The following is a 24,238-nucleotide window of genomic DNA, read 5'->3' on the forward strand; positions in this document are numbered from 1 at the left end:
GGGGTGATACCCCGCCCCCAGGCCAGGAGGCAGTGTGGGGGCTTGGCAGGGGGCCTGCAGAACCAACCCCGTCTCTCCCTTCTCAGTGGGACCCCCAAGCGAGCGCCTGTGGGTTCTGAGCTGCAGGTGGGAGCAGTGATCACCAGGCAGCCGGGGGTCCTGCTGCAGGGAGGCCCCTCTGTGTAGAGAGGTGGATATCGCAGGCTTGGCCCCCTCAGCCGTAAGATGGGTCAGCGGTCACACTGACCTCCGGAACCTGGGAACAGACATGGAGCCGCGTGCCAGCACCAGCTCCTGAGCGCCACCATGTCCACCCTGTATGGGGACGGCGGGCAGACCCGGAGGAGGAGCAGAGCCACGCTGGCCCACCAGCAGCGTCCACACGCATCCGCAGGCGGTTCCTACCCGGAAAAGGGTTAATGTGGAAGCACGTGGCCAGTGCATAAATACCCAGGTGCCCGGGTCTCAATGCCCACAGGGAGCACCCCTGCCTGCTGACTCAACACCTGTGCAGTGAGGGTGGGGTGGGCCTGCAGGCCAGAAGGTGGTCAGACCGCAGAGAACAGGGGAGGGGCCCAGGGTGGCCTGGGTCCCCATCTGTGGCTCATCCCCCACCTCTCTGTGTCCCCCGACGGGGATGTGGATGAACCAACCAGGGCATCTCCCTGACAGACAGCGGTGCAGGACCTGCCGGGATGGAGGAGACACACGGGCTGGGAACAGGAACCTAGAGGGGGCTGCTGGAGAACTGAGATGCTTTTGCTCATCTGTAACGCTCCATTCCTCGACTTCTACAAGCAGGGGGCCCAGCGAGCAGGGGCTGCCAGTGGCTCTTCATGGGGATGAGGCTGGGGCTTCAGTCTCTGGCTCCTTCACGGCCCTGCATGCAGGGTGCTGGTCAGAAGACCCCTGAAGGTCACTCAGACCACCCTCTCCCTTGGCCAGGAGGGAGAAGGGACTCCAGAGAGCCCGAAAGCTCCAAGAGTTCACCTTTGAACACTCCAGATTCCACCAGCTCGGAGCCCTGCCTGCCTTTGTCCGGGTGCCAGGAGAGGGGCATCTGGCTATCGAGCAGCCCATAGTGGGTGTGAGGACATTGCCCGCCTAGACTCGGCCAGTGCACAACGGGAGCCTGGGGTCCAGGAAGCCAGCACCCAAGGAGCAGCCTGCCACTGGGGATGGGCCCTCTCCGCCTGCCCGGCCCCCGTGGACCCTCCCCCACAACCCTCTTCCCAGTGTGCCTGGCACCCAGCGATGCCAGCCACGTCACTGCCGATAACCTAGATTTTAACCAAGAAATCACACCCCCACCCTCCCTGCCCCACTTATGGGCTCATCGAGGAGAACACCCAGACCGGAGCCTCGCAGGTCAGCTGGAGGCAGGGCCGCTCCCAGGCCCACTGTCCCTCCAGTCTCCCAGCTTGCCATCACCACCCTGTCCACCTTCAACACCCCCAGGGGCGTGGGGTAAGGGGCTCCAGGGGCTGCGGAACACAGGCACACAGGACTTGCTGAGCCGTGCCCACCCCGGAGGACTTGGCATGTGGTCTTGGTGGGAGAGGGGCTGGGGAGAGGGCCCTGGCACAGTCAAGGCCGTGGGGCAGCTCGGTCTCCCAAGCCCTCCCCAGGCTGTCCACAGCCACTGTCCCTTGCCCTCTTGGAAAATCCCAGATCACAGGAGACGGCCAGGCTTGTGCACCCAGAGCAGCAGGTGCCCCCAGACGAGCTACCGCCCTGCCCGCACACCAGCACCACCCTCAGCACCCTGTCCCGCCTCTCCCTGTCTCCGACTCATCAATGCCTGAGGCTGCACGGCGGGATGGACTGGCGGGGAAGACCCTGGGGAGGCAGCTGTACCAGGGCCCCTCTTGGTTTGGCACCGCACCTCCAAGGACCACAGGCAGGCAGCCCCGCCCCAGGCCCTCGGCAGGCTTGGCCCTGACCCCTCCGCTGCGCCCTGTCCTGCAGCCAGCATTTGTGGTGGGGGGCGGTCATTAGAGTCTGCACATCCCGGGGAAGGGGCTTGGGAGCCACCCCAGCTCCCTCTGGGCACCGCCTGGGGCCTGCTGGGGCGGGAGTGGGCAGAGGGAGCCTGAGCCTGTGGGTTTCCTGGGGTCAGGAGCACCAAGCCCTACCCTCCACCACGAAGAGGAAAACCCTGTCCAGACAGAGGCGGTCTGTGTGCTAACATCCTGCAGGACTCACACAAACATGACAAAAACGTGTTCAAATAAAGTACTGCACTCCAGGGAAGACGACACCCCAGCCCACGGGAGCGGTCCAGGGGCATCGCCACCCCTGCAGCTCTGAAAGAGACCCCGGGAGGCGCCCAGGTGGGCCAGACCAGAGCCGAGACCCAGCCACCCCGTCCTCGGCCGCTGGGGACCGGCTGTCCCAAGGGCCTGAGTTGGCCGGTGCTCCCGGCTCCCTGTCCCCGTTCCCCTAGGACGGATGGACCTGTGCCTGCCTGGAGGTGGAGGAGTGGAAGGCGGCGGGCGAGGGGGAGGGGGAGCGGAGAGTGTCGGCCCCATTGGGGCGTGAGGGCACGGCAGTCTCAGGGGAGGAGAGAGTCTCCGAAGTGCCTCTGGGCCCGGCTCTGGGAGGTCACTCCCCACTGGCACCAAGCTTCCGGCCAGCCAGTCACTGGACTCTGGCCCCGCATGCAAATCAGGCCAGGCGGCGGGCCAGGCACATAGCCGGTCTTCGGGGAACGTGGAGGGCAGAGGGGGACACACAGCCTGGGGCCTCGATGGCGGGACCCTCCACCCACGAGTCCTGAAGCCTCTCTGGGGGCCGTGAGGCAGCTTACAGGCAGCACCAGGCGTCTCAAGTCAGGGTGTGCCGGCTTTATGATCCCAAAGGCGGGAGCCCTTCCAAAACAAGAGCGGGGAGGCACTCGTTGCACTCAGGAGGCACTTTGTGAGCTGCCCTGGGGTGCTGGCCGGGACTGGGAGGCTCCGAGGACGCTCTGGCCTCGAGGCGAAAGCACATGGGAGGGGCAAAGGGCAGAGGTCAAAGGTGACAGAGATGGCTCTGAGGGGGCAACCTCACTGACAGGGCCACTGAGGCCTCAAGCAGGCGAGGGGCCAGCCGGGGCTGCACGGTGCCCTGTGAGCCCTTGGGTAGGTCCCTGGTCCACCAAGGCCCACAGTCTTTTTCATCTGTCCAGAGAGTCCAGGTCCTGGCCCAGGCGCTCCGCTGCAGCTGAACTTTTCCAGGGCCTCCCTGCACCCAGGGTCGACTTTATATAAAGTCCTCAGCTAAGGCCTTGCAAGAGGGACCCGATTCCTGCTTGTGCCTCAGGGTCAGCTCCCCCAGCTCATCTGGTCTGAGCTGGGACTGACCCCTGCACGTCTCCGGCACAGTGGCCACCCTGAGCTGTCCCAGCCCTGGGACGTGCCCATCTCCCCACCAGGCTGTGAGGCCACGGGGAAGGCCCGGTCAGCCTCAGTGCCCACACGGGAGGTGCCTGGAGGGCCCCGGCCATGCCCGTGGGCGGGAGGCCACAGTGGTGGCGGGGGCCGGGCCCGCCACGCGTTACCTGCATAGCTGCCCGTGGCTTTGATGTACATCTGGCCGTACTGCTCCTCCACCATGGTGTCGTAGGCCTCGTCGTCCTCCTCATCCTCCTCGTTGTGGTAGGAGGTGGGGCTGTCCGTAGTGGGCAGGCTGCTGGCCCCGGGGCTGGTCCGCTCCCCCTGGGAGTACGGTGCCTGCTGGATGCTGGGGATGAGGGTGGCCAGGCTGGGCACCCCGTAGTAGGAGACGCGGGGCAGCTTGAGAGGGGCCGTGCCCGCGGCCACTGCTGAGCCGGTGGCCACCGCTGCGCCATCCCGGGGCCCCGTCTCCAGAGGGCGCTTGGGGGCCAGGCCCGGGCCGGCGGCCAGAGGCAGCTCCAGGGCTTCGTGCTTGACGCGGGTCAGCAGCGGGATGGGCACGGAGGGGGACACGACGTAGGGGGGCGCGGCGGCCGGCTGCAGCTGGTTGCAGGGGCTCTGGGGCTCGGAGCTGGCGTCCTCGATCATGGTTGTCTGCGAGTCGCAGTGGGGTGAGCTCACCTTGAACATGAGGTCGGTGCCGCGCTCCACGATGTGCTGGATCTGCAGGAAGCCAGCCGTGTACATGACCACGAGCTGCTCGCTGGCCGCCATGGTCAGCCTGCCCGTGTAGCAGAAAGACAGGATCTGCTGGAAGCAGGCAGGCGGCACCGTGCCCGGCAGCTCGAAGGCGCTCTTGCTGTTGCCGCTGAACAGGTCGCGGAAGTAGAGGCTGCTGGCGGCCAGGACGGCCCGGTGGGCCTTGAAGGCCTGGCCCTTGACCACGATGGAAACATCGCAGTAGAGGCCCAGCAGACGCTGCTCATTGAGGCAGCCGAGCACAGTGTTCCCGAAGTTGGGGATCTCGATGTGCAGCATCTGCGACATGGCGGGAGGCGAGGGGGCCGGCCTCAGACTCTCAGCGGGGGAGCCGCCGGGTGGGGCGCATCTGCGGGAGACAGGGCGTGTACACGGGGGTCAGGGTTGGGCTCCTGGACGTCCAGCGGCCGGGCCGTGCTCCGCACCACCCCGCTCTGCCCCAGCGCCCTCCTCCCCTGCCCCCCGCCCAGGGTACCCCAGCCTTGCCCCAGCCATGACGCACCAGACCAGGTCTGGCCGCAGACCCACCAGCAGCGGGACCCCGGCAGAGCTCTCGGCACTGCCCAGGAGCCCCAGCTGGGTTCCCAGCCAGGTGTGTGTGTGGGTGCCCCTATGCCACCCCAGGGCAGAGCGCAGAGCCCCTGAGGTCCGGAGACACCCCTTCCTGGCGGGGCCAGGAGGAGAGGCCTGGAGACCGAAGACGGGGCACACAGAAGGGCAGGACAGGCCGGCCAGCCACAGTGCTGGAGGGGCAAGGGCCTCTGTCTGTCTGCACAACTCTTCTCCCAGGAAAGTTAGCAGCAAAGGGAGGGGCCAGAACCCAGAGCTCGGCACTGGCACCACGGCGAAGGGGTGGGGGGCGGGGGGGGGGGGTCCTCTCGGAGGCTTTGGTTTCGGTTTGCTTTTTCCCTTTTCTCTTAGAGCAGCTATGCAGAGAGCCCGCCAGGGGTGGGGGGGGGAGTCCTGCCCCTGCAGGGTGAGAAGCAGCCCCCCCTAGCCCCCTGGAGAGGCGGGCAGGGGTGGGGGGGGGCCGCCCAGAGAAGGGAGCTGGGGCAGAGAGAACTCAGTCGCTCCTCCGTCTCTGCTTCCCTCCGAGCAAAGGAGACTGCGGACTCCCCCGACCCGAGCTGCAAGTCCGACTCTGGGACCCAGCTCCCCCCTACTCGAGTTGCCTGGGGATCGGGGCGGCCAGTGCAGGAGTTGGGAGCCTGTCGCAGCCCCACCTGCGTGCCCTCCCGGCCCCCCACCCCCACCCCGCCGGTTCCTGCTGCCAGCCAATCCCTGCTGGCTCGCTCCCAGCCCAGGTGACTAGAGGGGTCCTGGGGGAGACAGGGGAGGGCCCCGGCCAGGGCTCAGATGCTGCCAGGGGTGTGCTGCCGGCCCCTGGGGTCTGGGGCCAGACTCCCCCGGGCCTGATGGGCCGGAGAAGGGCTGGCCCAACTCCGCGCAGTCAGAGCCCGTACAAAGGGCCGCTCTGTCCCGCGGGAGGAAAGTGCGGGCATCCGGCGAAGGAGGGCGGAGCGCGGAGACAGGAGTTGGGCAGGTGGGCGGCTGCTGGGGGGGCAGCGGGGAGAGCCCGCAGTACCCCTCCCCGCCCCCACCGCACCCCCCGGCTGCGGAGAAGTTGCTGGCCCGGCCGGTGGCACCGGCGGCGGGGAAGACCTACCTTTGGCCGCTGCCGCCGTGGCCCCGGCACTGCCCACTCAGCCTGGCAGGGGCAGGCTCGCCCGCACGCCCGGCCGGCCGCCCGCAGCCACCAGCTGCTCCGGGAATGCAGCAAACGGAGCGGGAGCCCTTGGGGTGGGGAGGGCGAGAAGAGCCGGGAGAGGAGGAGGAGGAGGGGGGCGGGGGGGCGCGAGTCTCGGCGCGGGGCTGGGCCGCGGCTCAGCTGCACCCAGCCCGGCTCTCCGGGGCAGCGCACAGCATCCAAATGAAGAGGCCGGATGCAGACGGACATTCAGGCAGCTCTCGGGAATGAATAGCCGCCTTTGATTTGGGAGCCGAAGTAAATGCCAGCTCCCAGCCCCGGCTTTAAAAAACAGTGGAGTGTTGGTGCCAGAGGAATGCACGGCTCCGGGTGTTGGTACAAGACAGACTTTTGATGACTCACTGCAATGCAAACAAAGATGGCAGAAATACTGTACTGTACGCGGGGAGACGCTTCGTGGTGCCACGGCAACTGAGACAGCCTGGAAATTTATAGTGCAGTTTTGCATATGAATTACCCAGTAAACTGCCACCCTGCCACCCAGTACAGCCAGAGTGTCAAAGCATTTAAACTATTCCAAACAGTCTGCTGGGCTGGCAGAGCCGCCTGACTCCTGGGAAGGGGTGGGGGGTGGCTGGGGCGGGTGAGGGGGCAGGGAGGCCAGGGGGTCCGAGAGAGCAGAAGCTGGTGAGAGAGGGGAGCCCAGAGGGGAGGGAAAGAAGGGAAACGAAGCAGAAAGAGGGGAGAGAGAGAGAGGAGCCAGGAGGAGGAAGAGGCGGCGGAGGCCCAGGGCCCCGCCCCCCAGTGCCCTGCAGGGCCCCACTGCCCCCCTCCCCACTTCCTGGGGTCTCGGGAGCCATGAGCCGTATGGTCCAGCCCCAACACCCCCATCCCACTCGCCCACCCAGCAAGCCACTCTGCACCCCAACTCCCGGCGCCTTGGCCAGGACAGCTCTCTTAGAGGAGTGCAACTCTGTGATGGTAGCTGGGGCCAGGCCCGCGGTGGCCAGCAGGCAGGGGCCCCCTAAAGAGCCAGCCCTGGTCCCCGGTGGACTTGGCATGGGGAGGCGGTAGGTCACCCGTGTGGCCCCACACTGTCCACGGACCGCTGAGCCTGTCCCTGGCACGCTGCCTGCCCTGCTGAAGAGAGGACAGTGCCCCCCAGCCTGCCCCGCCGCCCGGCTTCGTGGGCCCATGGGCAGACCGCTGGCCTGCCCACCCATGGGGCGTCCACCTGCAGGGAGGGGCTGGGCTGAGACGGGAGATGGCCAAGGCAGGCCTGGTCCCTGCAGCGCCCAGCATCATGGCCATCAGGGCGGCATCCCGCATGGTCCCCTCCGCGGCATCCGGAGAGAAGGAAACGGCCATCTGGAGCCTTCCCATTCACACCCCATGGGGCTCGGCTTCCGAGAGAGAGAGACCGTAGGAAAAGCCACCGAATAGAGAGCGGGAGGAAGTCCAGGTGTGGGAAGACCGCCCAGGGAGCAGCGGCCGCAGAGGCGGCTTTGTGCGTCCTGTATGGGGCCCATGACAACTCCGGGGTGAGGGCGACGCAGGCATGTGTGAGCAGCGTTCACAGAAACAGCACCTGCTCGGCACTCTGGGGACCTGGGGGCCACATGGGCTGAGGACAGCGGGGTCTGGCTGGGCCTCCCCCAGCTCGAGGCTCACGTGGGGCGGCCGCATCTCAGCGAGGCACTGAGGACCCTTCTTCCCTGTGCAGTCGGCCCCCCCTGGCGGCCTCTGCATCTGGAGCGCGGCCACACCACGGGTCCACGCAGATACCCATATCTGCACACCTCCGCTCGCGTGTCCCCCGCCCATAGCATCACCAGGCCCCCCCGGACTGGGCTCCCGGTATCCTCCTGGTGGTCCCCCTTCGCTGGAGCCTAGGTGAAGCCCACCAGCCCCAAGATGCGGGGCTGGGGCCTCAGGTGAGGAGTCGCAGGCATGGGCCCCTGCGCCCACTCAGCCACAGAAAGCAGGGCAGACTGGACACAGAGGAAGCCAACCTGGGGCAACAGGGGGACACTCAGGTCAAAGAACAGCAGGACCCGTGATGGGCAGGGAAGCACAGAGAGCCACGCCCTCCATGAGCTCTCCCCTGCCTGTGCTGCGCCGGGCCCTTCCTCGAGCAGACCTGCCACCTCCACAGGGAAGTCCTCCAGATGCCACACGGGAACTTGGTGAGGCTGGGGTGGGTCTGCCCGACACCTGATGGGCATTTAACCCCGTGCTGGGCATGGCCAGGGAGGGCTAAGTAAGGGACGGGCTGTGCTGCCCAGGAACACACACCACAGTGGGGACAGGCCCCCGACATGGCCCCCTGCACCCACTGCTGGGAGACTCCCAAAGACCATGGTGAGGTCTCCTGAGCCAGATGGGGCTCTTGTGCCGTGAGAGGGGAGGGGTGACCTAGCCTTGCAGGGGTAGGCAGAGGCTGTGAAGGCACAGTGGGCACTAGCCCCAGAGGGTCTCAACTGCCCAGGGCTGGGCAGGGAGCAGCCAGATCCCTAGCTGAGAGCAGGGGACAGCCTATGGAGCTGTCCCCTTCAAGAGCACGTCCTGGTTCCACTGGGCACTGCCCCATGTGCCTGGCCACCTCGAATGCAGGTCCCGTGGCCTCTATCTAGCAAAGGATGCCCGCCAGGGATGGGGGTGAGGGTCACCTTCCTAAGGTGGCCGCGGAGTCAAGGGAGACGACGTTATTAGCAAAGTGCCCAGCTGGAGCCTGGCACAAGCGACGTGTAAAATCCATCTGGAGACGCTCCCTGCTGGGACCGCCCCCACCACTCCAGCCCTGCTGCACAGGCCTCCCCCCGGGGCTGCAGCCAGACCATTCGCCCAGAGAAGGGCCGCTGCTCTCCCCTGCGAGGTGACAGGCCGACCGGTCCCCAGGGACGGGGACGGCCAGCCCTGCTGTCACTGTGTCCTCAGGCCACCTGTGAGGGTGAGGCGGCCGCCCCAGCTGCCCAGCCCGGGACAGACAGCCCGGCCGAGCAGGTTTCAGGTTGCTTTCTTAGAAGCCTCGGCCGGAGCGAGAACAAAGCTGAACTTCAGGAGAAAAGAATAAAATAAAGGCTTGGTTTACACACCCAGGGCCATGAAAGCAGGATGAGCCCAGGGCCAACCCGCGGGCAGGGGCAGAGAAGAGAGAGGCGGGGGACAAGCCCAGGGCCAGCCCGCGGGCAGGGGCAGAGAACAGAGAGGCGGGGGACCTGGGCGGGACTTCCCCTTCCCACCCCTACGCGACTGCCTCTTCCTTCTGTGCCTCAGTTTCCCCTCCTGTTCTCTTCCCTTCGCAGCAGGACTCCTGGGCTGGCTACTTACAGAAGGTTCTGAAGACATGGAGGGAACATCCGAGACCCCTAACTTCGCTCATCCCGGCCATCCTCAAAGCCACTGCAGCACGGAGCCCTCCCCTTCATAAGGCCCTTCAGGACGGAACTCACTTTGGGAAACCGCAGCTGACGCCACAAAGCCAGAGTCCAGCCCATGCAGCTGTGCCAGCCTTGGTGGGGGTGGGGTCCCACTCCACACGGACTCCAAGAGCTCCCAAGGAAGAAGCGGGGGGCAGGGGGGATTCTCTTCTGTGGGCCCTCCCTCAGGGACGGCTGAGAGCTGGGCCTGGGATGACGGCTCGTCCACCAGAGCACGACCAGGCGCCTTGCAGGCAGCGTGGCCCCAGGTGGACGAGAGAAGGACGCAGGGGTACGGGCCCCAAGAGTGCAGACGCACACGGGGGCTGAAGGGGCATCCGGGGCAGGGGTGTCGGAGTCCACCCACCCTGACCCCAGAGAGCCTCCCGCAGCAGGGGCACGGCGGAGGAACGCAATGGGTCATTTCTGCAGGATCGTTACCAGCGAGGGAAAGGGAGGCGAGATAAATTACATTAAATAAAAATTATTTTGCAGGATTTAATTTTACCAATCTAATCAGAGGTCTGGACCTTGGCAAATGCACAGCCATTAAAGGCACCCACTGCAGGGGAAGGGGGGGGCAGGTGTGCCAGGAACATTCTGGAAGCAGTAAAAGGAGCACCTCCGGCCCCCAGCCCAGGGCCCATCCCCTTGGCAGCCCCACTGCCCAGCCTCCAGGCCCTGCACCTCAGGACCTCGGCGGAGGGGTCGGGGGGCAGCCGGCCTGGTGACAAGAAGGCAGGGCACTGCAGAGTCAGGGCCAGGCCCCAGTGGTCATGTCCACCAGGACCACGTCCGTCCTGCAGGGCAGCGGGCAGGTTCCTGAGTCAGCACGAACACACGTGGGCACATCAGGGCCCCAGGAATACACTCAGGCCTCCACCCGGAGGCCACAGGAGAGCATGGGGGGCGGGGGAGGGCTCCCCCTGGCCAGCTACCAGTGGAACAATGGCCTGGCTTCCCCGTTGCAGCCCAGTCTCCAGTTAGCTGGCTCTCTGACACTCCAGCTCCAGTCCCTGGCTGATGCTCTGCTTCTCAGAGGGGCAAGGGGGAAGCGGCCTGGGGGCTGACCCTCGGGAGGCCCAGGTGCCTGGGTGAAGCAAGGCTGCCCAGTCGGGCATGCCAGCCCCCCAAGAGGTGGGTGAGGTCCCACTCAGTGTGAGCCTCAGGTTTGCATTAAACTTTTAATACCTCCCCAGGCAGGGCTGGGCCGCCACGGGGCTGCTAATGGAAGGGCCGGGGCAGGGCAGCAAAGCTCTGGGTGGGGTGTCAGCTGCCAGGAGCCTCTCCCCCTGGTCCCCACCTGTGTGCTTGGCTCCCAGCCCTATTTCCTCCAGGTGGATGCGGATGAGGAAGCCGGGGCACCCAGAGGGTGAGCTTCCTGCCCAGGCCTCCGGCCGGGACTACACTTGATCACCCACTCCCCCACCAGCTGCCTGCTTTCAAAACCCCTCATCCTGGGCAACTTAGGTCATTGGGCGGGGGTGGGAAGGGGCTGACCCTGCTGGGCAGAGACGGCACCGAGGCCTGGACTTGCCCGTGGTCCCCAGGACTCTGCTGCGGAGAAGAGACTCTGACCTCAGCCTCTGTGCCTGGCAGTCCCAGAGTCCCTGGTGCCCAGGGGAGGGGATGCACAGGCTTCCAAAACCTCAGGGTCACGTGGGTCCCCGGCTGTGGCCCCACCTCCAACACACCCCCACCCCAGGTCACTGCACCCCAGCCTGATAGGCAGAGGCGAGAGGCCTCTTGGGTTCCTCCAGGCACCTGGGCAGCCTCCGCCCAGACCACAGCCTGGACCGGCATCAAGCATAAAAGCCGGTTTTAACTGCACTAACAAATGTTTGCCTGGAAGCTTTTTTTTTCTCAAACAGAGAAGGGCAGCCTGCCAGAATCCGCAAATTCAGAAATGTGCTTCCCAGCCCTTCCCCTGCCGCCCCAGGAGGCAGGGCCGGCCCTCCAGAATGATCCCTAGCCCCCTGGGGGCCCAGGGCACTGGACTGGGCACCCACAGCCGGGGCTGGGTGGACGCACCATCGGGTGGGCTGCAGGGCCCTGCGCCACACAGCTCGTGGCCTATGCGGTGGGCTCTGACCAGGGTCCAGACTAGGGGTCTGGTGGTCCAGCTCCATCCTACATGCCACTGCGAGGGTGACTTCCTGCCACCAACAGGCCAACCTCTGACCCTCCGCTCGGACATTTCGACTTTGGTGCCGGTCGGGGGTCGGGAGCCAAATAAACAGGGCATGAACCTAAAGAAACAGCAACGGCCGGCCCCGCGGGAGGACAGTGGCCACCCCCACCAGGAGCCTGCCTAGACACCCTGTGTCCCACCGAGCGCACAGACTGGCCACTGACGGGTCCAGAAGGCTTGTGAAGAATTAAGCAGTGTTTAGAACAGAACTGACAATCTCTCCCACCTGTATTTGTAATTTAAATAACGTAAGCTTGAAGAGTGTCCCCCTAGGGCATCGTTTAATAACTTAGAAAGCCGGCTCTGCGCCTGCAGACGGCACCTACTCCTCCCTCATGGGCTGAAGCAGGGTCTCCCCAGGTGCCCAGGCTCGAGGGCACGGGGCAGGGTCGGGTCGGGGGGCGGGGGGGCGGCGCGGACTGAGAGCAAGGGCTGCCCAGGATGGGGAGCTGGGCCTCAGGTGCTGGCTGCCCCCCCCGTGGTCCCCACAGCACCTCGACGTCCCCTCTGAGGGCCAGCAGGGGTCTTGGAAGCAGCCAGGTCTGGGTGGCGGGCGGGTGGGGGGCGAGTGTGCCAGGCCGGCCGGTCACCCAGCTCATTAACAACAGCGCCTCCATACACACTCCAGTCTTTAATATTCATAGCTCTCTTCATCTGCATATCATGCCATAAATAGTCGAGGTAAGACACAAAGCTCCCCTGCATTTCTAATTATGCTTAAAAATCTAATGTAAATCAGACCGACACAGAAATACTAAATCAGCCACTGGCGGGGCGGGGGGGCAGGGGGCAGCAGTTACACAGAGATGGGGGCCACGGCGCAGGCACCCCACCCCCACCCTCCCGGCTGGGTGGCTGCGGGGTAGCAGGGGTCCAGGCACCCCCCCGGCTTGGAGCTAGGCAGCGGCATCCCAGGCCACTCCTGAGCCAGGCTCACCCACGTGGCCCTAAAGCAGAGAGACAGCGAGGGGGCCGGGGACATGCGCGTGGCACCTCAGGGACCCCCCAGCCCTGCCCCAAGGCCGGCCAGCCTGTCCCACTGAGGGGTTCTGGTAACGGGCCTCCCTGCACCCCCGCACCTGGGGCCCCCTGGCCCGACGTCCCACACAGGGCCCCAATCCCAGGCTCCCCCTGCCTCCACACCCAACCAGTTCTACAGAAGAACCTGACTCCACAGCAGAGGAGAGTCAGAGCCCGTGTGCCCTGGCCCCAGGGCAATGCCTGCTCGGGGGAACAGAACTGGGCAGCCGGGAATCACAGGCAGAGCACCAAGCCACGGAAGGGCGTGGGTACAGGACTGGAGGGGAGAGCAGGTTCCCTGAGCCCCGGGGGGCTCCAGCCCTGCATGGGCAGGAGAGGCCTGGGGCGGCCTTGGCGCTGCCCCCTGGGCCCAGTCCCGTCTGCAGGAGACGCAGAGCAGGGTTTCGGAGCAGATGCCCAGGGCCATTCAGAGCCTGTCAGCCCCTGCCACCACAAGTGGGCACCAGAGGGGCGTCTGGGACCCCCATGGGTGGCCCTGACACCAGATCTCAGGGGCTCTGCAACTGGGACAGTAGGCTTACCTGGACGGGGGAGCCCAGGAAGAGCAGGGCCAGAGGCAGGTGACCCGGCCTCCATCAGGGCAGGCGTCTGCCTCCCACCCCTCATCCCGGCCCCCAGCTTCCTGGGCAGCCCCAGGGGACAGACTGCTGCTCAGCACAACTTCAGCCCAGTCCCGGGCCCCCAAAAGGCAGCCTGGAGTCAGGGCCCCGGGCTGCGCACCCCTGCCCATCCTGCGGCATGGTGGGAAGGCCCCCCGAGGAGCCTGCAGGACGCCCAGGCGCGGGTGACACGGGGGTTACCCCACTGCCTTTAGCAAGATGCAGAGACGCCTGCTGCCCGCATCTGCCTGGCATCATGCCCAGACCTATTTTTAAGCCCATTTACTAGAAATCCCACAAATTAAAGGAAATACGGATAATGCAGTCAGAATCCTGGGGGGCAAATAAAAGCTGAACACAGTCATCCTCCTGCTCCAGCGTGAGAATCTCAACCACAAACCAGATCTCCCCAAAGTGCCCCGGGGAGGCAGGTGTGCCCTGCGTGAGGAGGACGGTCCAGCGCACCTGGGCCGCGGCCCACGGCGGGGCTGAGAAAGGCAATCACCTCTACGAAAAATGAAGGCCGCAAATACACACACCCGACTTTACGGCCCGGGAACACAGATCACCAGTCGCTGCCGACAGCACGTTAAGACGGCACGTTCTCTCCCTGAGCTGAGGCCAGGCCCCCAGGACAAGCTGGCTGGCCGAGGTGAGGGGAGGAGAGGCCCAGGCCTGCTGGCCTCCAAGGTCGAGGGTCGTCCTGAAGGCTCACCGGCTCATCCGCACCTAACGTCATCAGGACACACAGCCAGACTGCTCCTGAGGAAAACGCATCGAAGGCACAGCTGGGCACCAAGCCCTGCAGATCTTCAGGAGCCCCGGGGCCTGTCCTCCCAGCCCTCAGGCCTCCGGGGCCCCTCCCCTGCTCGCTCCACCGGCCAGGCGGCCAGGCGTCTGCTCTCCAGCCACCCCTCCACCAGAGCCTCCCCTTCTGCATCCTGACACACTGGGTGCCAAGAGACTGGGGGTTGGGGGTCTGCACAGGTGGAAGGGGAGCCGCGGATGGGGAGGTGTGTGCCTGTGCATGTGCGTGTATGTGTGTGTGTGTATGTGTGCACGTGTGTGCGTGCATGTGAGTATGTGTGTGAGCAAGTGTGTGTTTGTATGTGCGCAAGTACATGTACGTGTGTGAGCGAGAATGTGCATGTGTGTTGTGTATGTGTGTGCATGTGTGTGAGTACATGCATGTGTGCGTGCACATGTGTGAGTATGTGTGCGCAGGCATGTAAGTACATGTGTGTGTGTGCGTGTATGAGCATGTGTGTGAGTATGTGTGCATCAGTGTGAGTGACAGGCAGAAAGACACAGAGACATCCCCAGATCCCCCGGCCTGAGGTCACCCTGTGCATTCTGAGCTATCACACGGTAGGGACAAGGCCTGCCGGTCCCACCACATTCCGGGATGGAACAGACACTCCCCTGGGGGCCAGGGGGACGAAGCGGCCCCAGTGGTTCGGCCCTGCCCCAGCCCCGCCTGCCCCCGATGGCCCTGGAAGCCACGGCCATGCTCACATCCTGCCGGACGCCAGGCGGTCTCCTGCTGCAGGGGTGGGGCCGGGCGGCTGGAACTGGAGTGGGCCGCAAGTGCGCCCCCCCCATCTCTGGGACCACAGAAGGGCCTGCAACTGACATCCCCAGGTACTGGGAGCCCGCCTCACTTGATCTTATTCCGCCCTACAGAGCAAGAGGCTGATATTCATAGGGGGTGGGCAGGCCATGGAGGCGTCACCTCAGCCTGCACGAGAGGCTGGAGGTAGCGGGAAGGGCAGAGCCCCTGCCGCATCTGCTCCTGTGAGACCACCCCAGCCCCCGGCCCCAATGCCACCCGGTCAGGAAAGGCCAGATAGGGAGGCTGTGCCAGCCCCGTGACGGGCAGGCAGCCGGGTGAGGGGCGAGCCCACAGGGACACGTGAACATCAATTTCAGGTGGACGGCAGACTGTTCAGAGAATTATCAAAAGCTTGGAAATTAAGCACAATGTCGAATGCTTGACCCTTCTTCATCACAGGGGCCACCCAGGGAATTGTCCCAGGACAAGGACCCCCGCTGTCCAGGAGACTCACTCGCCTGCTTGCATTCCGCCCAGGCTGTGCCCAGCTATGTGCACACTTGTTCATTTTTTTGTCCAGGAAAGATTTCAAAGACTTTTCTCCATAGAAAAGATACCCCTGGGCTTCCCTGGTGGCTCAGTGGCAAAGAATCCGCCTGCTGATGCAGGACACACAGGTTCTATCCCTGATCCAGGAGGATCCCACATACTGTGAAGCAACTCAGCATCTGTACAAGCATCCTGTCTACCATCTTTAAACACTACACGTGACAGGTGCCGGGTGGACTCACCTGCAGAAGCAGGTCGAGCGGGTTGCTGGCAAAGTCCCTGAGTCTGCCGGTGCCCTAATGTGTGGTTTGGGCCACGTCCCTTTTCTGCGTCGAGGACAGTGTTTACTTCTGACCTGTGGCTGAAGCAGTGGCCTCCCCAGTCTCGAGGGAAGCCTGTCCTCACACTGAAGGCAGAATTTTTTCTTACCTCTGAAAGGTGTCCAAGAATTACAGACTCTCTTAAAGAGCTGTATCCTTATTTGCTAATAGAGCATGAGCAGTTTTATAAGCCAAATGTTTTCAGAATTTCTGGAACATAAAGAAACTTCTAATATTTTAAAGAGGCTAGCGTGTAAGGGGGAGGGGACACTTTTCAGAGAAACCACTAGCTCAAAAAGCATCTCCATGTAATACCCCAAATTTCTGCAATCAAGGGGAATCCTGGGCAAATGAGACTGCTTTGATAATGGGTTAAAAAGACGACACGATGTCGTTGCCCTGATTTATAAATCCAGCGCATATTTCACTTTCACGACCTGGATGTGTTTTTTCACCAGGGAAGCAGTTATTCTGAATTTCCTAAACTCCATATACTGTTTCAACCAGAGAAGCTAGCATCACTTCTACGTGATGCGCAAGATCACGAAAATCATAAAGTGATAAAGTCAACTACCCTACGGAATTCTGACAAACGGGCATCAAAGTTAGTTTTGAATATGCAATACTGGAATGCTGCAGTGTTGCTTTAAAACCTCTGACAGATAAAAACAATAACAACACAAAACCAAAACAAAAAAGAAACCCTCTGTCAGACAATTCTAACATCTGTCATCTGAAAACTCGTAAGAGATAAACAACACATAAAAACACTCTGCACCTAAAAAATATTCAACCAGCTAGGAAGGGGGACACACTCAATCTGCTGGAGCACATCCGGGAAAAACCCAAAAGTGACGCCACACCCCAAGGTGAGACACTGCATTCTCCCCCCTAACATAAGGAACAAGGGGAGGAGGCCAACACTGTAGAAGCTGCATGTCCACCTGAGAGAAGTCAGGCCAGACAATGAAATGACAGAATGTAGTTAGAAAGGGGAAAGAAAACCTATCTCAGTTCACAGACGACATGATCTTCTACAAAGAAAATGCTAAGGAATCAACCAAAAGACTATTAGAACTGATAAACAGGTTCAGCAAGCTCTCAGCATACAAAAAAGATCTTCACGACCCAGATAATCACGATGGTGTGATCAGTGACCTAGAGCCAGACATGCTGGAATGTGAAGTCAAGTGGGCCTTAGAAAGCATCACTACGAACAAAGCTAGGGGAGGTGATGAAATTCCAGTTGCGCTATTTCAAATCCTGAAAGATGATGCTGTGAAAATGCTGCACTCAATATGCCAGCAAATTTGGAAAACTCAGCAGTGGCCACAGGACTGGAAAAGGTCAGTTTTCATTCCAATCCCAAAGCAAGGCAATGCCAAAGAATGCTCAAACTACTGTACAATTGCACTCATCTCACACGCTAGTAAAGTAATGCTCAAAATTCTCCAAGTCAGGCTTCAGCAATACATGAACCGTGAACTTCCAGATGTTCAAGCTGGTTTTAGAAAAGGCAGACGAACCAGAGACCAAATTGCCAACATCCACTGGATCACTGAAAAAGCAAGAGAGTTCCAGAAAAACATCTCTTTCTGCTTTATTGACTATGCCAAAGCCTTTGACTGTGTGGATCACAATAAACTGTGGAAAATTCTGAAAGAGATGGGAGTACCAGACCACCTGACCTGCCTCTTGAGAAATTTGTATGCAGGTCAGGAAGCAACAGTTAGAACTGGACATGGAACAACAGACTGGTTCCAAATAGGAAAAGGAGTACATCAAGGCTGTATATTGTCACCCTGCTTATTTAACTGCTAAGCAGAGTACATCATGAGAAACACTGGGCTGGAAGAAGCACAAGCTGGAATCAAGACTGCCCGGAGAAATATCCATAACCTCAGATATGCAGATGACACCACCCTTATGGCAGAAAGTGAAGAGGAACTAAAAAGCCTCTTGACAAAGGTGAAAGAGGAGAGTGAAAAAGTTGGATTAAAGCTCAACATTCAGAAAACGAAGATCATGGCATCTGGTCCCATCACTTCATGGGAAATAGATGGGGAAACAGTGGAAACAGTGTCAGACTTTATTTTTTGGGGCTCCAAAATCACTGCAGATGGTGATTGAAGCCATGAAATTAAAAGACGCTTACTCCTTGGAAGGAAAGTTATAACCAACCTAGATAGCATATTCAAAAGCAGAGACATTACTTTGCCAACAAAGGTCTGTCTAGTCAAGGCTATGGTTTTTCCAGTGGTCATGTATGGATGTGAGAGTTGGACTGTGAAGAAAGCTGAGTGCAGAAGAATGGATGCTTTTGAACTGTGGTGTTGGAGAAGACTCTTGAGAGTCCCTTGGACTGCAAGGAGATCCAACCAGTCCATTCTGAAGGAGATCAGCCCTGGGATTTCTTTGGAAGGAATGATGCTAAAGCTGAAACTCCAATACTTTGGCCACCTCATGCGAAGAGTTGACTCATTGGAAAAGACTCTGATGCTGAGAGGGATTGGGGGCAGGAGGAGAAGGGGACGGCAGAGGATGAGATGGCTGGATGGCATCACTGACTTGATGGACGTGACTTTGAGTGAACTCCAGGAGTTGGTGATGGACAGGGAGGCCTGGCGTGCTGCAATTCATTGGGTCGCAAAGAGTCAGACACGACTGAGAGACTGAACTGAAGGTCACAGCATATAAGGTCAATAGATGAAAAAATCAAATGCATTTGTATATACCTACAGTGAACAATCTGAAAATGAAATTCAGTAAGAAATGCCATACATAATGATATCAAAAGCATAAAATACTTAAGAATAAATTCAACAGAAGTAGTACAAAACTTCTCTCATAGCTCAGTTGGTAAAGAATCTGCCTGCCTGAAGAATCTGCAGGAGACCCGGTTCAATTCCTATGTCAGGAAGATCCGCTGGAGAAGGGATAGGCTACTCACTCCAGTATTCTTGGGCTTCCTTCGTAGTTCAGCTGGCAAAGAATCCGCCTGGATTTGGGGAGACCTGGGTTCAATCCCTGGGTTAGAAAGATCCCCCAGAGAAGGGAAAAGCAACCCACTCTGGTATTCTGGCCTAGAGAATTCCATGGACTGTATGGTCCATGGGGTTGCAAAGAGTTGGACATGACTGAGCAACTTTCACTTCACTTCACCTCAGTATAAAACTTAAACTTTGAAAACGGCAAAACTTGGAAAGAAACTACAGATTTAAATAAATAGAAAAGTATTCATGTTCATGGATTAGATGTAACATTGCTAAGATGGGAATACTCCCCTAATTGATCGACAAAGTCAATGCACTCCTAATCAAAATCCCAGCTGACATCTCTGTAGAAACTGACAAGTTAATTCTAAAATTGATATGGAAAGGCAAGGGACTCAGAACAGCCAAAACAATTCGTAAAGGAGGAACAAAGTTAGAGCACTCATACCTCCCAATTTAAAACTTACTACAAAGCTATAGTGTGGTATTGGTTCAGTTCAGTCGCTCAGTCGTGTCCGACTCTTTGTGACCCCATGAACCACAGCACGCCAGGCCTCCCTGTCCATCACCAACTCCCGAAGTCCACCCAAACCCATGTCCATTGAGTTGGTGATGCCATCCAACCATCTCATCCTCTGTCATCCCCTTCTCCTCCTGCCTTCAATCTTGCCCAGCATCAGGATCTTTTCCAGTGAGTCAACACTTCGCATGAAGTGGCCAAAGTATTGGAGTTTCACCTTCAATATCAGTCCTTCCCATGAACACCCAGGACTGATCTTCTTTAGGGTGGACTGGTCGGATCTCCTTGCAGTCCAAGGGACTCTCAAGAGTCTTCTCCAATACCACAGTTCAAAAGCATCAATTCTTCGGTGCTCAGCTTTCTTCACAGTCCAACTCTCACATCCACCACTGGAAAAACCATAGCCTTGACTAGATGAACCTTTGTTGGCAAAGTAATGTCTCTGCTTTTTAATATGCTGTCTAGCCTGGTCATAACTTTCCTTTCAAGGAGTAAGCATCTTTTAATTTCATGGCTGCAATCACCATCGGCAGTGATTTTGGAGCCCAGAAAAATAAAGTCAGCCACTGTTTCCACTGTTTCCCCATCTATTTGCCATGAAGTGATGGGACTGGATGCTATGATCTTAGTTTTCTAAATGGTGAGCTTTAAGCCAACTTTTTCACTCTCCTCTTTCACTTTCATCAAGAGGCTTTTTAGTTCCTCTTCACTTTCTGCCATAAGGGTGGTGTCATCTGCATATCTGAGGTTATGGATATTTCTCCCGGCAATCTTGATTCCAGCTTGTGCTTCCTCCAGCCCAGTGTTTTTCATGATGTACTCTGCATAGCAGTTAAATAAGCAGGGTGACAATATACAGCCTTGATGTACTCCTTTTCCTATTTGGAACCAGCCTGTTGTTCCATGTCCAGTTCTAACTGTTGCTTCCTGACCTGCATACAGGTTTCTCAAGAGGCAGGTCAGGTGGTCTGGTACTCCCATCTCTTTCAGAATTTTCCACAGTTTATTGTGATCCACACAGTCAAAGGCTTTGGCATAGTCAATAAAGCAGAAATAGATGTTTTTCTGGAACTCACTTGCTTTTTTGATGATCCAGTGGATGTTGGCAATTTGGTTCGTCTGCCTTTTCTAAAACCAGCTTGAACATCTGGAAGTTCACAGTTCATGTATTGGTACTGACATACAGATCAATGGAACAGAACTGAGAGTCTAGAAATAAACCCATGCATCTATGGTCAACTGATTTTCCAGCAAGGGTGCCAATGCGGTGGTGGGGGGGAGAACTGTTTCACAATATAATGCGGGGCCCATGGATAGTCAGATGTAAAAGAATGAAGTTGGACCCTTACCTCACACCATATACAAAACTTAACTCAAAATGAGTCAAAGACCTACATGTAAGAGTATAGCAAAAACTATAAAACACTTCAGAAAATACAGGGGTAAACATTTGTGACAGTGGAATCTTAGATATGACACAAAAAGCCCAAGGAAACAAAGAGATAAATTAGATTTCATAAAAATTAAAAAATTCTGTGGTTCAAGGAATACCATCAAGAAAGTGAAAAGACAAAGAATGGGAAGGGATATCAGTAAGTCATATGTCTGACCAGAGACTTGTATCTAGAATATATAGAGAACTGATAACTCCACAATTAAAAGACAAATAACTGAATTTTAAAATGGGCAAAGCATCTAAAGAGACACTTCTCCAAAGAAATACATAAACGTCCAATATGCACATGAAACGATACAGAACATGACTAGCCATCACAGAAATGCAAATTAAACCCACAATGAACGAGCACTGCACACTCACTGGAATGGCTATAATAAAAAAGGCAGATTGAAATTGTTGGTGATGACGTGGTGGGACTGTAAAATGGCACAGCCATTTTCAGAAAACAGTCTGCCAGTTCTTCAAAAGGCTGAACACAGAGTTAACACATGACCAAGCAATTCCACGCCTAGGTATCTACCCAGAAGAAGTGAACACATATGTTCATGCAGAAACTTGTGCATGAATGCTTACCACTATTCATAACGGCCAAAAACTGGAAACAACACGAAATGTCCATCAACGGGCAAATGGATAAACAAAATGTGGTCTCTCAACACGGTAATATATTGCTCACCATGAAAAAGAATGAAGTACTGATTCATGCTACAACATGCTGCTGCTGCTGCTGCTAAGTCGCTTCAGTCGTGTCCGACTCTGTGCGACCCCATAGACGGCAGCCCACCAGGCTCCCCCGTCCCTGGGATTCTCCAGGCAGGAACACTGGAGTGGGTGGCCATTTCCTTCTCCAGTGCATGAAACATTGGTGAACCTCAAAAAGATGATGGTAAGTGAGAAAACCAGACAAACAAGGCTGCATGTTGTATGATTCCATTTATAGGAAATGTCCAGAACAGGCCATTTATGGAGACATAAAGGAGACCAGTGTTTGCCAAGAACTAGGAGCAGCGAAGGTTAGGGAGGGATGGAGGAAATGAGAGTGACTGATGAAAGCACGGGGCTTCTTTCTGGAGCGATGAAAATGTTCTAAAATTGATCGTGGTGATGGTTACAGAACTCTTAACAGACTAGAAACCACTGACGTTTACATGGTATGGAATCATATCTCAATAGAGCTGTTACTAAAACACAGATACATCAAAATAAAATTTTATAAAACATTCAAGTGACCCACTGGAAGGCAAGAGAAAAAAACAGAGAAATAATCAAGAAACAAACAGGATCAAACAGAGAAACAAACAGAATCAAAAAATAAAATAGTAGATTTAAGCCCTGACATATCAATAATTCCATTAAATGTAAATGACCTAAACAGACCAATTAAAAGACAGAGATTGAGCAGATTTTTTTTTTAGATTCAATAATATGCTGTCAACAAGAAAGTCACTTCAAGTATAATGATAAAGGCAAGTTTAAAAAGTATATATAGGGACTTCCCTGGTGGTCCAGCGGTTAGGAATTCGCCTGCCAATGCAGAGGGTCAATCCCCAGTTCAGGAAGATCCCACGTGTCTGGGGCAAGTAACCCCATGTGCCGGGACTGCTGAGCCCGCGCCTGAGAGCCTGAGCTCCACGAGAGAAACCACCGCAGTGAGGAGCCCGTGCACCGCAATTAGAAAGTAGTGCATACACAGCAACCAAGACCCAGAGCCACCAAGAATGAGCCAGTAAGTTTGCTGTATTCCTGAAACCAGGCCAGCACTGATGACCCACTCATTTCCATAAAACTTCAAAATATTAAAAATAAAAAGGGATAGAAAAAGACAAATCATGCAAACATAAAAGAGAACAAAGATCAGGAATTCCCTGGTGGTCCAGGGGTTAAGACGCTGCGCTTCCCCGGCAGGGGGCACGAGTCTGATCCCTGATTGGAGAACTAAGAGCCCACACACTTTGTGGCACGCCCCCCCTTGCACCTCCCAAAAAGAAAAGAAAACAAAGGTGCTCTATTGATAGCCAATAAAACAGATTTCAGAACAATGAAAATTATCAGAGACATAGAGGGACATTTCACAGTGGTCGAAGATTGTTAATCTCTGAGACCACATAGCAGTCTTATGTGTGTGCCAGACAACACAACAGCAAAATATGTGAAGCGCAAACAGGTAGAGCTGGGGCAAAAAAAAAGACAAATCCACTATTAGAGTTGAGGACTCAAAACTCGCTTGAACAACTGATCATCAGATCAGCAGAGTCGCTCCGTCGTGTCCAACTCTTTGCAACCCCATGGACTGTAGCCTGCCAGGTTCCTCCATGATAGACCTAGATAATTAATCCACAAAGATACAGAGAACTGAACATCAACTAATAGGATCTAAGCAACATTTACAGAACTATCCACCCCAAAACAGCAGAAGACACATTCTCTTCAAGTACCTATGAAACTTACACCGAGATAGTCCATATTCTGGGCCAGGAAAAAAAACTGCAAGAAACCGAAAAGAACCAGAACCATACAGACTGTGCTCTCCAAGCGCAACGGGCTCAAACAGGAAATCAGTAACAGAAAAGCAACAGGAAAATCTCCAAACACCTGGAAACAAGCAACACTCCTCTAAGTCATCCGACGTCAGAGAGGAAGTCTCAAGAAAATCACATTAAAAGAAAATGAAAATATAATATACCAAAACCTGTGGGACACCACTTAAGAGCTATGAGGAGAATTTATAGCACTGAGTTCATGTACTAGAAAGAAGGAAAAGTTTGAAATCAATAAGCTCTCATCTCAAGAACTCAAAAAAAGAACAAAACAAACCCAAAACAAGCAGAAGGAAGAAAAAATAATGATAAAAATAGAAATCAATGAAACTGAAAACAGAAAATCAATAGAGGGGAGAAAAAAAATCAATGAAATGAAGAGCTGGTTCTCTGAAAAGATCAATCAAATTGGAAAGCCTCTAGCAAAACTGACAAAGAAAAAAGAGAAAAAAGACAAATCACCAATATAAGAAATGTTTCAGGTGATACCATTACAGACCGTGGAGCCCAGGGGTTGAAACCAGGTCTCCTACACTGCAGACGGATTCTTTACCGGCTGAGCTGCCAGGGAAGCCCAAGACACTGCAGCGGTTAGTGTATCCCTTCTCCAGTGGGTCTCCCTGACCCAAGAATAGAACTGGGGTCTCCTGAGTTGCAGGTGGATTCTTTACCAACTGAGCTATGAGGGAAGCCCTCCTCAACAAAGTATTAACAAATAGAAACTAGCAACATGTAAGATGAATTATATATCCCAACCAAGTGGGATTTATTCCAGGGATGCAAGCTGGTCCAATATCTGAAAATCAGTGAAACCACATGAAAATATCATTCCATGCATAAGAAAGCTGTGAAAATACTCAACATCTATCCATGATAAAAAATCTCTCAGAGAACTTCCTGAACTCGATATAGGGCATCTACAAAAATCTCACAGTTAACGCTTTCTCCTCAAGATGGGGAACACAGCAAGGATGCCTGCTCACCACTCTTACTCAACACAGTGAGATGAGGCAAGAAAATGCACACAGATTGGAAGGAAGAAATAACCTTGGCCCTGTTTGCAGATGACAGGGATGTCTTGGTAAACAATCCCAGGGAATCTACCAAAAACTACCAGAACAAATAAGTGACTGTCAAGGTCACAGAATATAAGATAAATTGCCATTCCATGTACTAGCAACTACTAAAATTAAGAATGCAATACCACCTACAAT

The 24,238-nt window shown here is 56.8% G+C and overlaps 1 protein-coding gene across 1 annotated transcript in view; it reads right to left on the bottom strand.

The window, feature by feature from the left end:
- The window catches only part of NACC2 (NACC family member 2), an 83,287-nt gene that overhangs the window by 34,604 nt on the left and 24,445 nt on the right, over positions 1–24,238 (bottom strand). Inside the window, exon 2 of the mRNA XM_055541526.1 lies at positions 3,542–4,485. Coding sequence (XP_055397501.1) covers positions 3,542–4,424 — 883 coding nt within the window. The 5' untranslated portion in view covers positions 4,425–4,485. The remainder of the gene's footprint in view (positions 1–3,541; positions 4,486–24,238) is intronic.

The sequence above is a fragment of the Bubalus kerabau genome, chromosome 11 (assembly GCF_029407905.1).
Source record: "Bubalus kerabau isolate K-KA32 ecotype Philippines breed swamp buffalo chromosome 11, PCC_UOA_SB_1v2, whole genome shotgun sequence".
NCBI classification, from domain to species: Eukaryota; Metazoa; Chordata; class Mammalia; order Artiodactyla; family Bovidae; genus Bubalus; species Bubalus kerabau.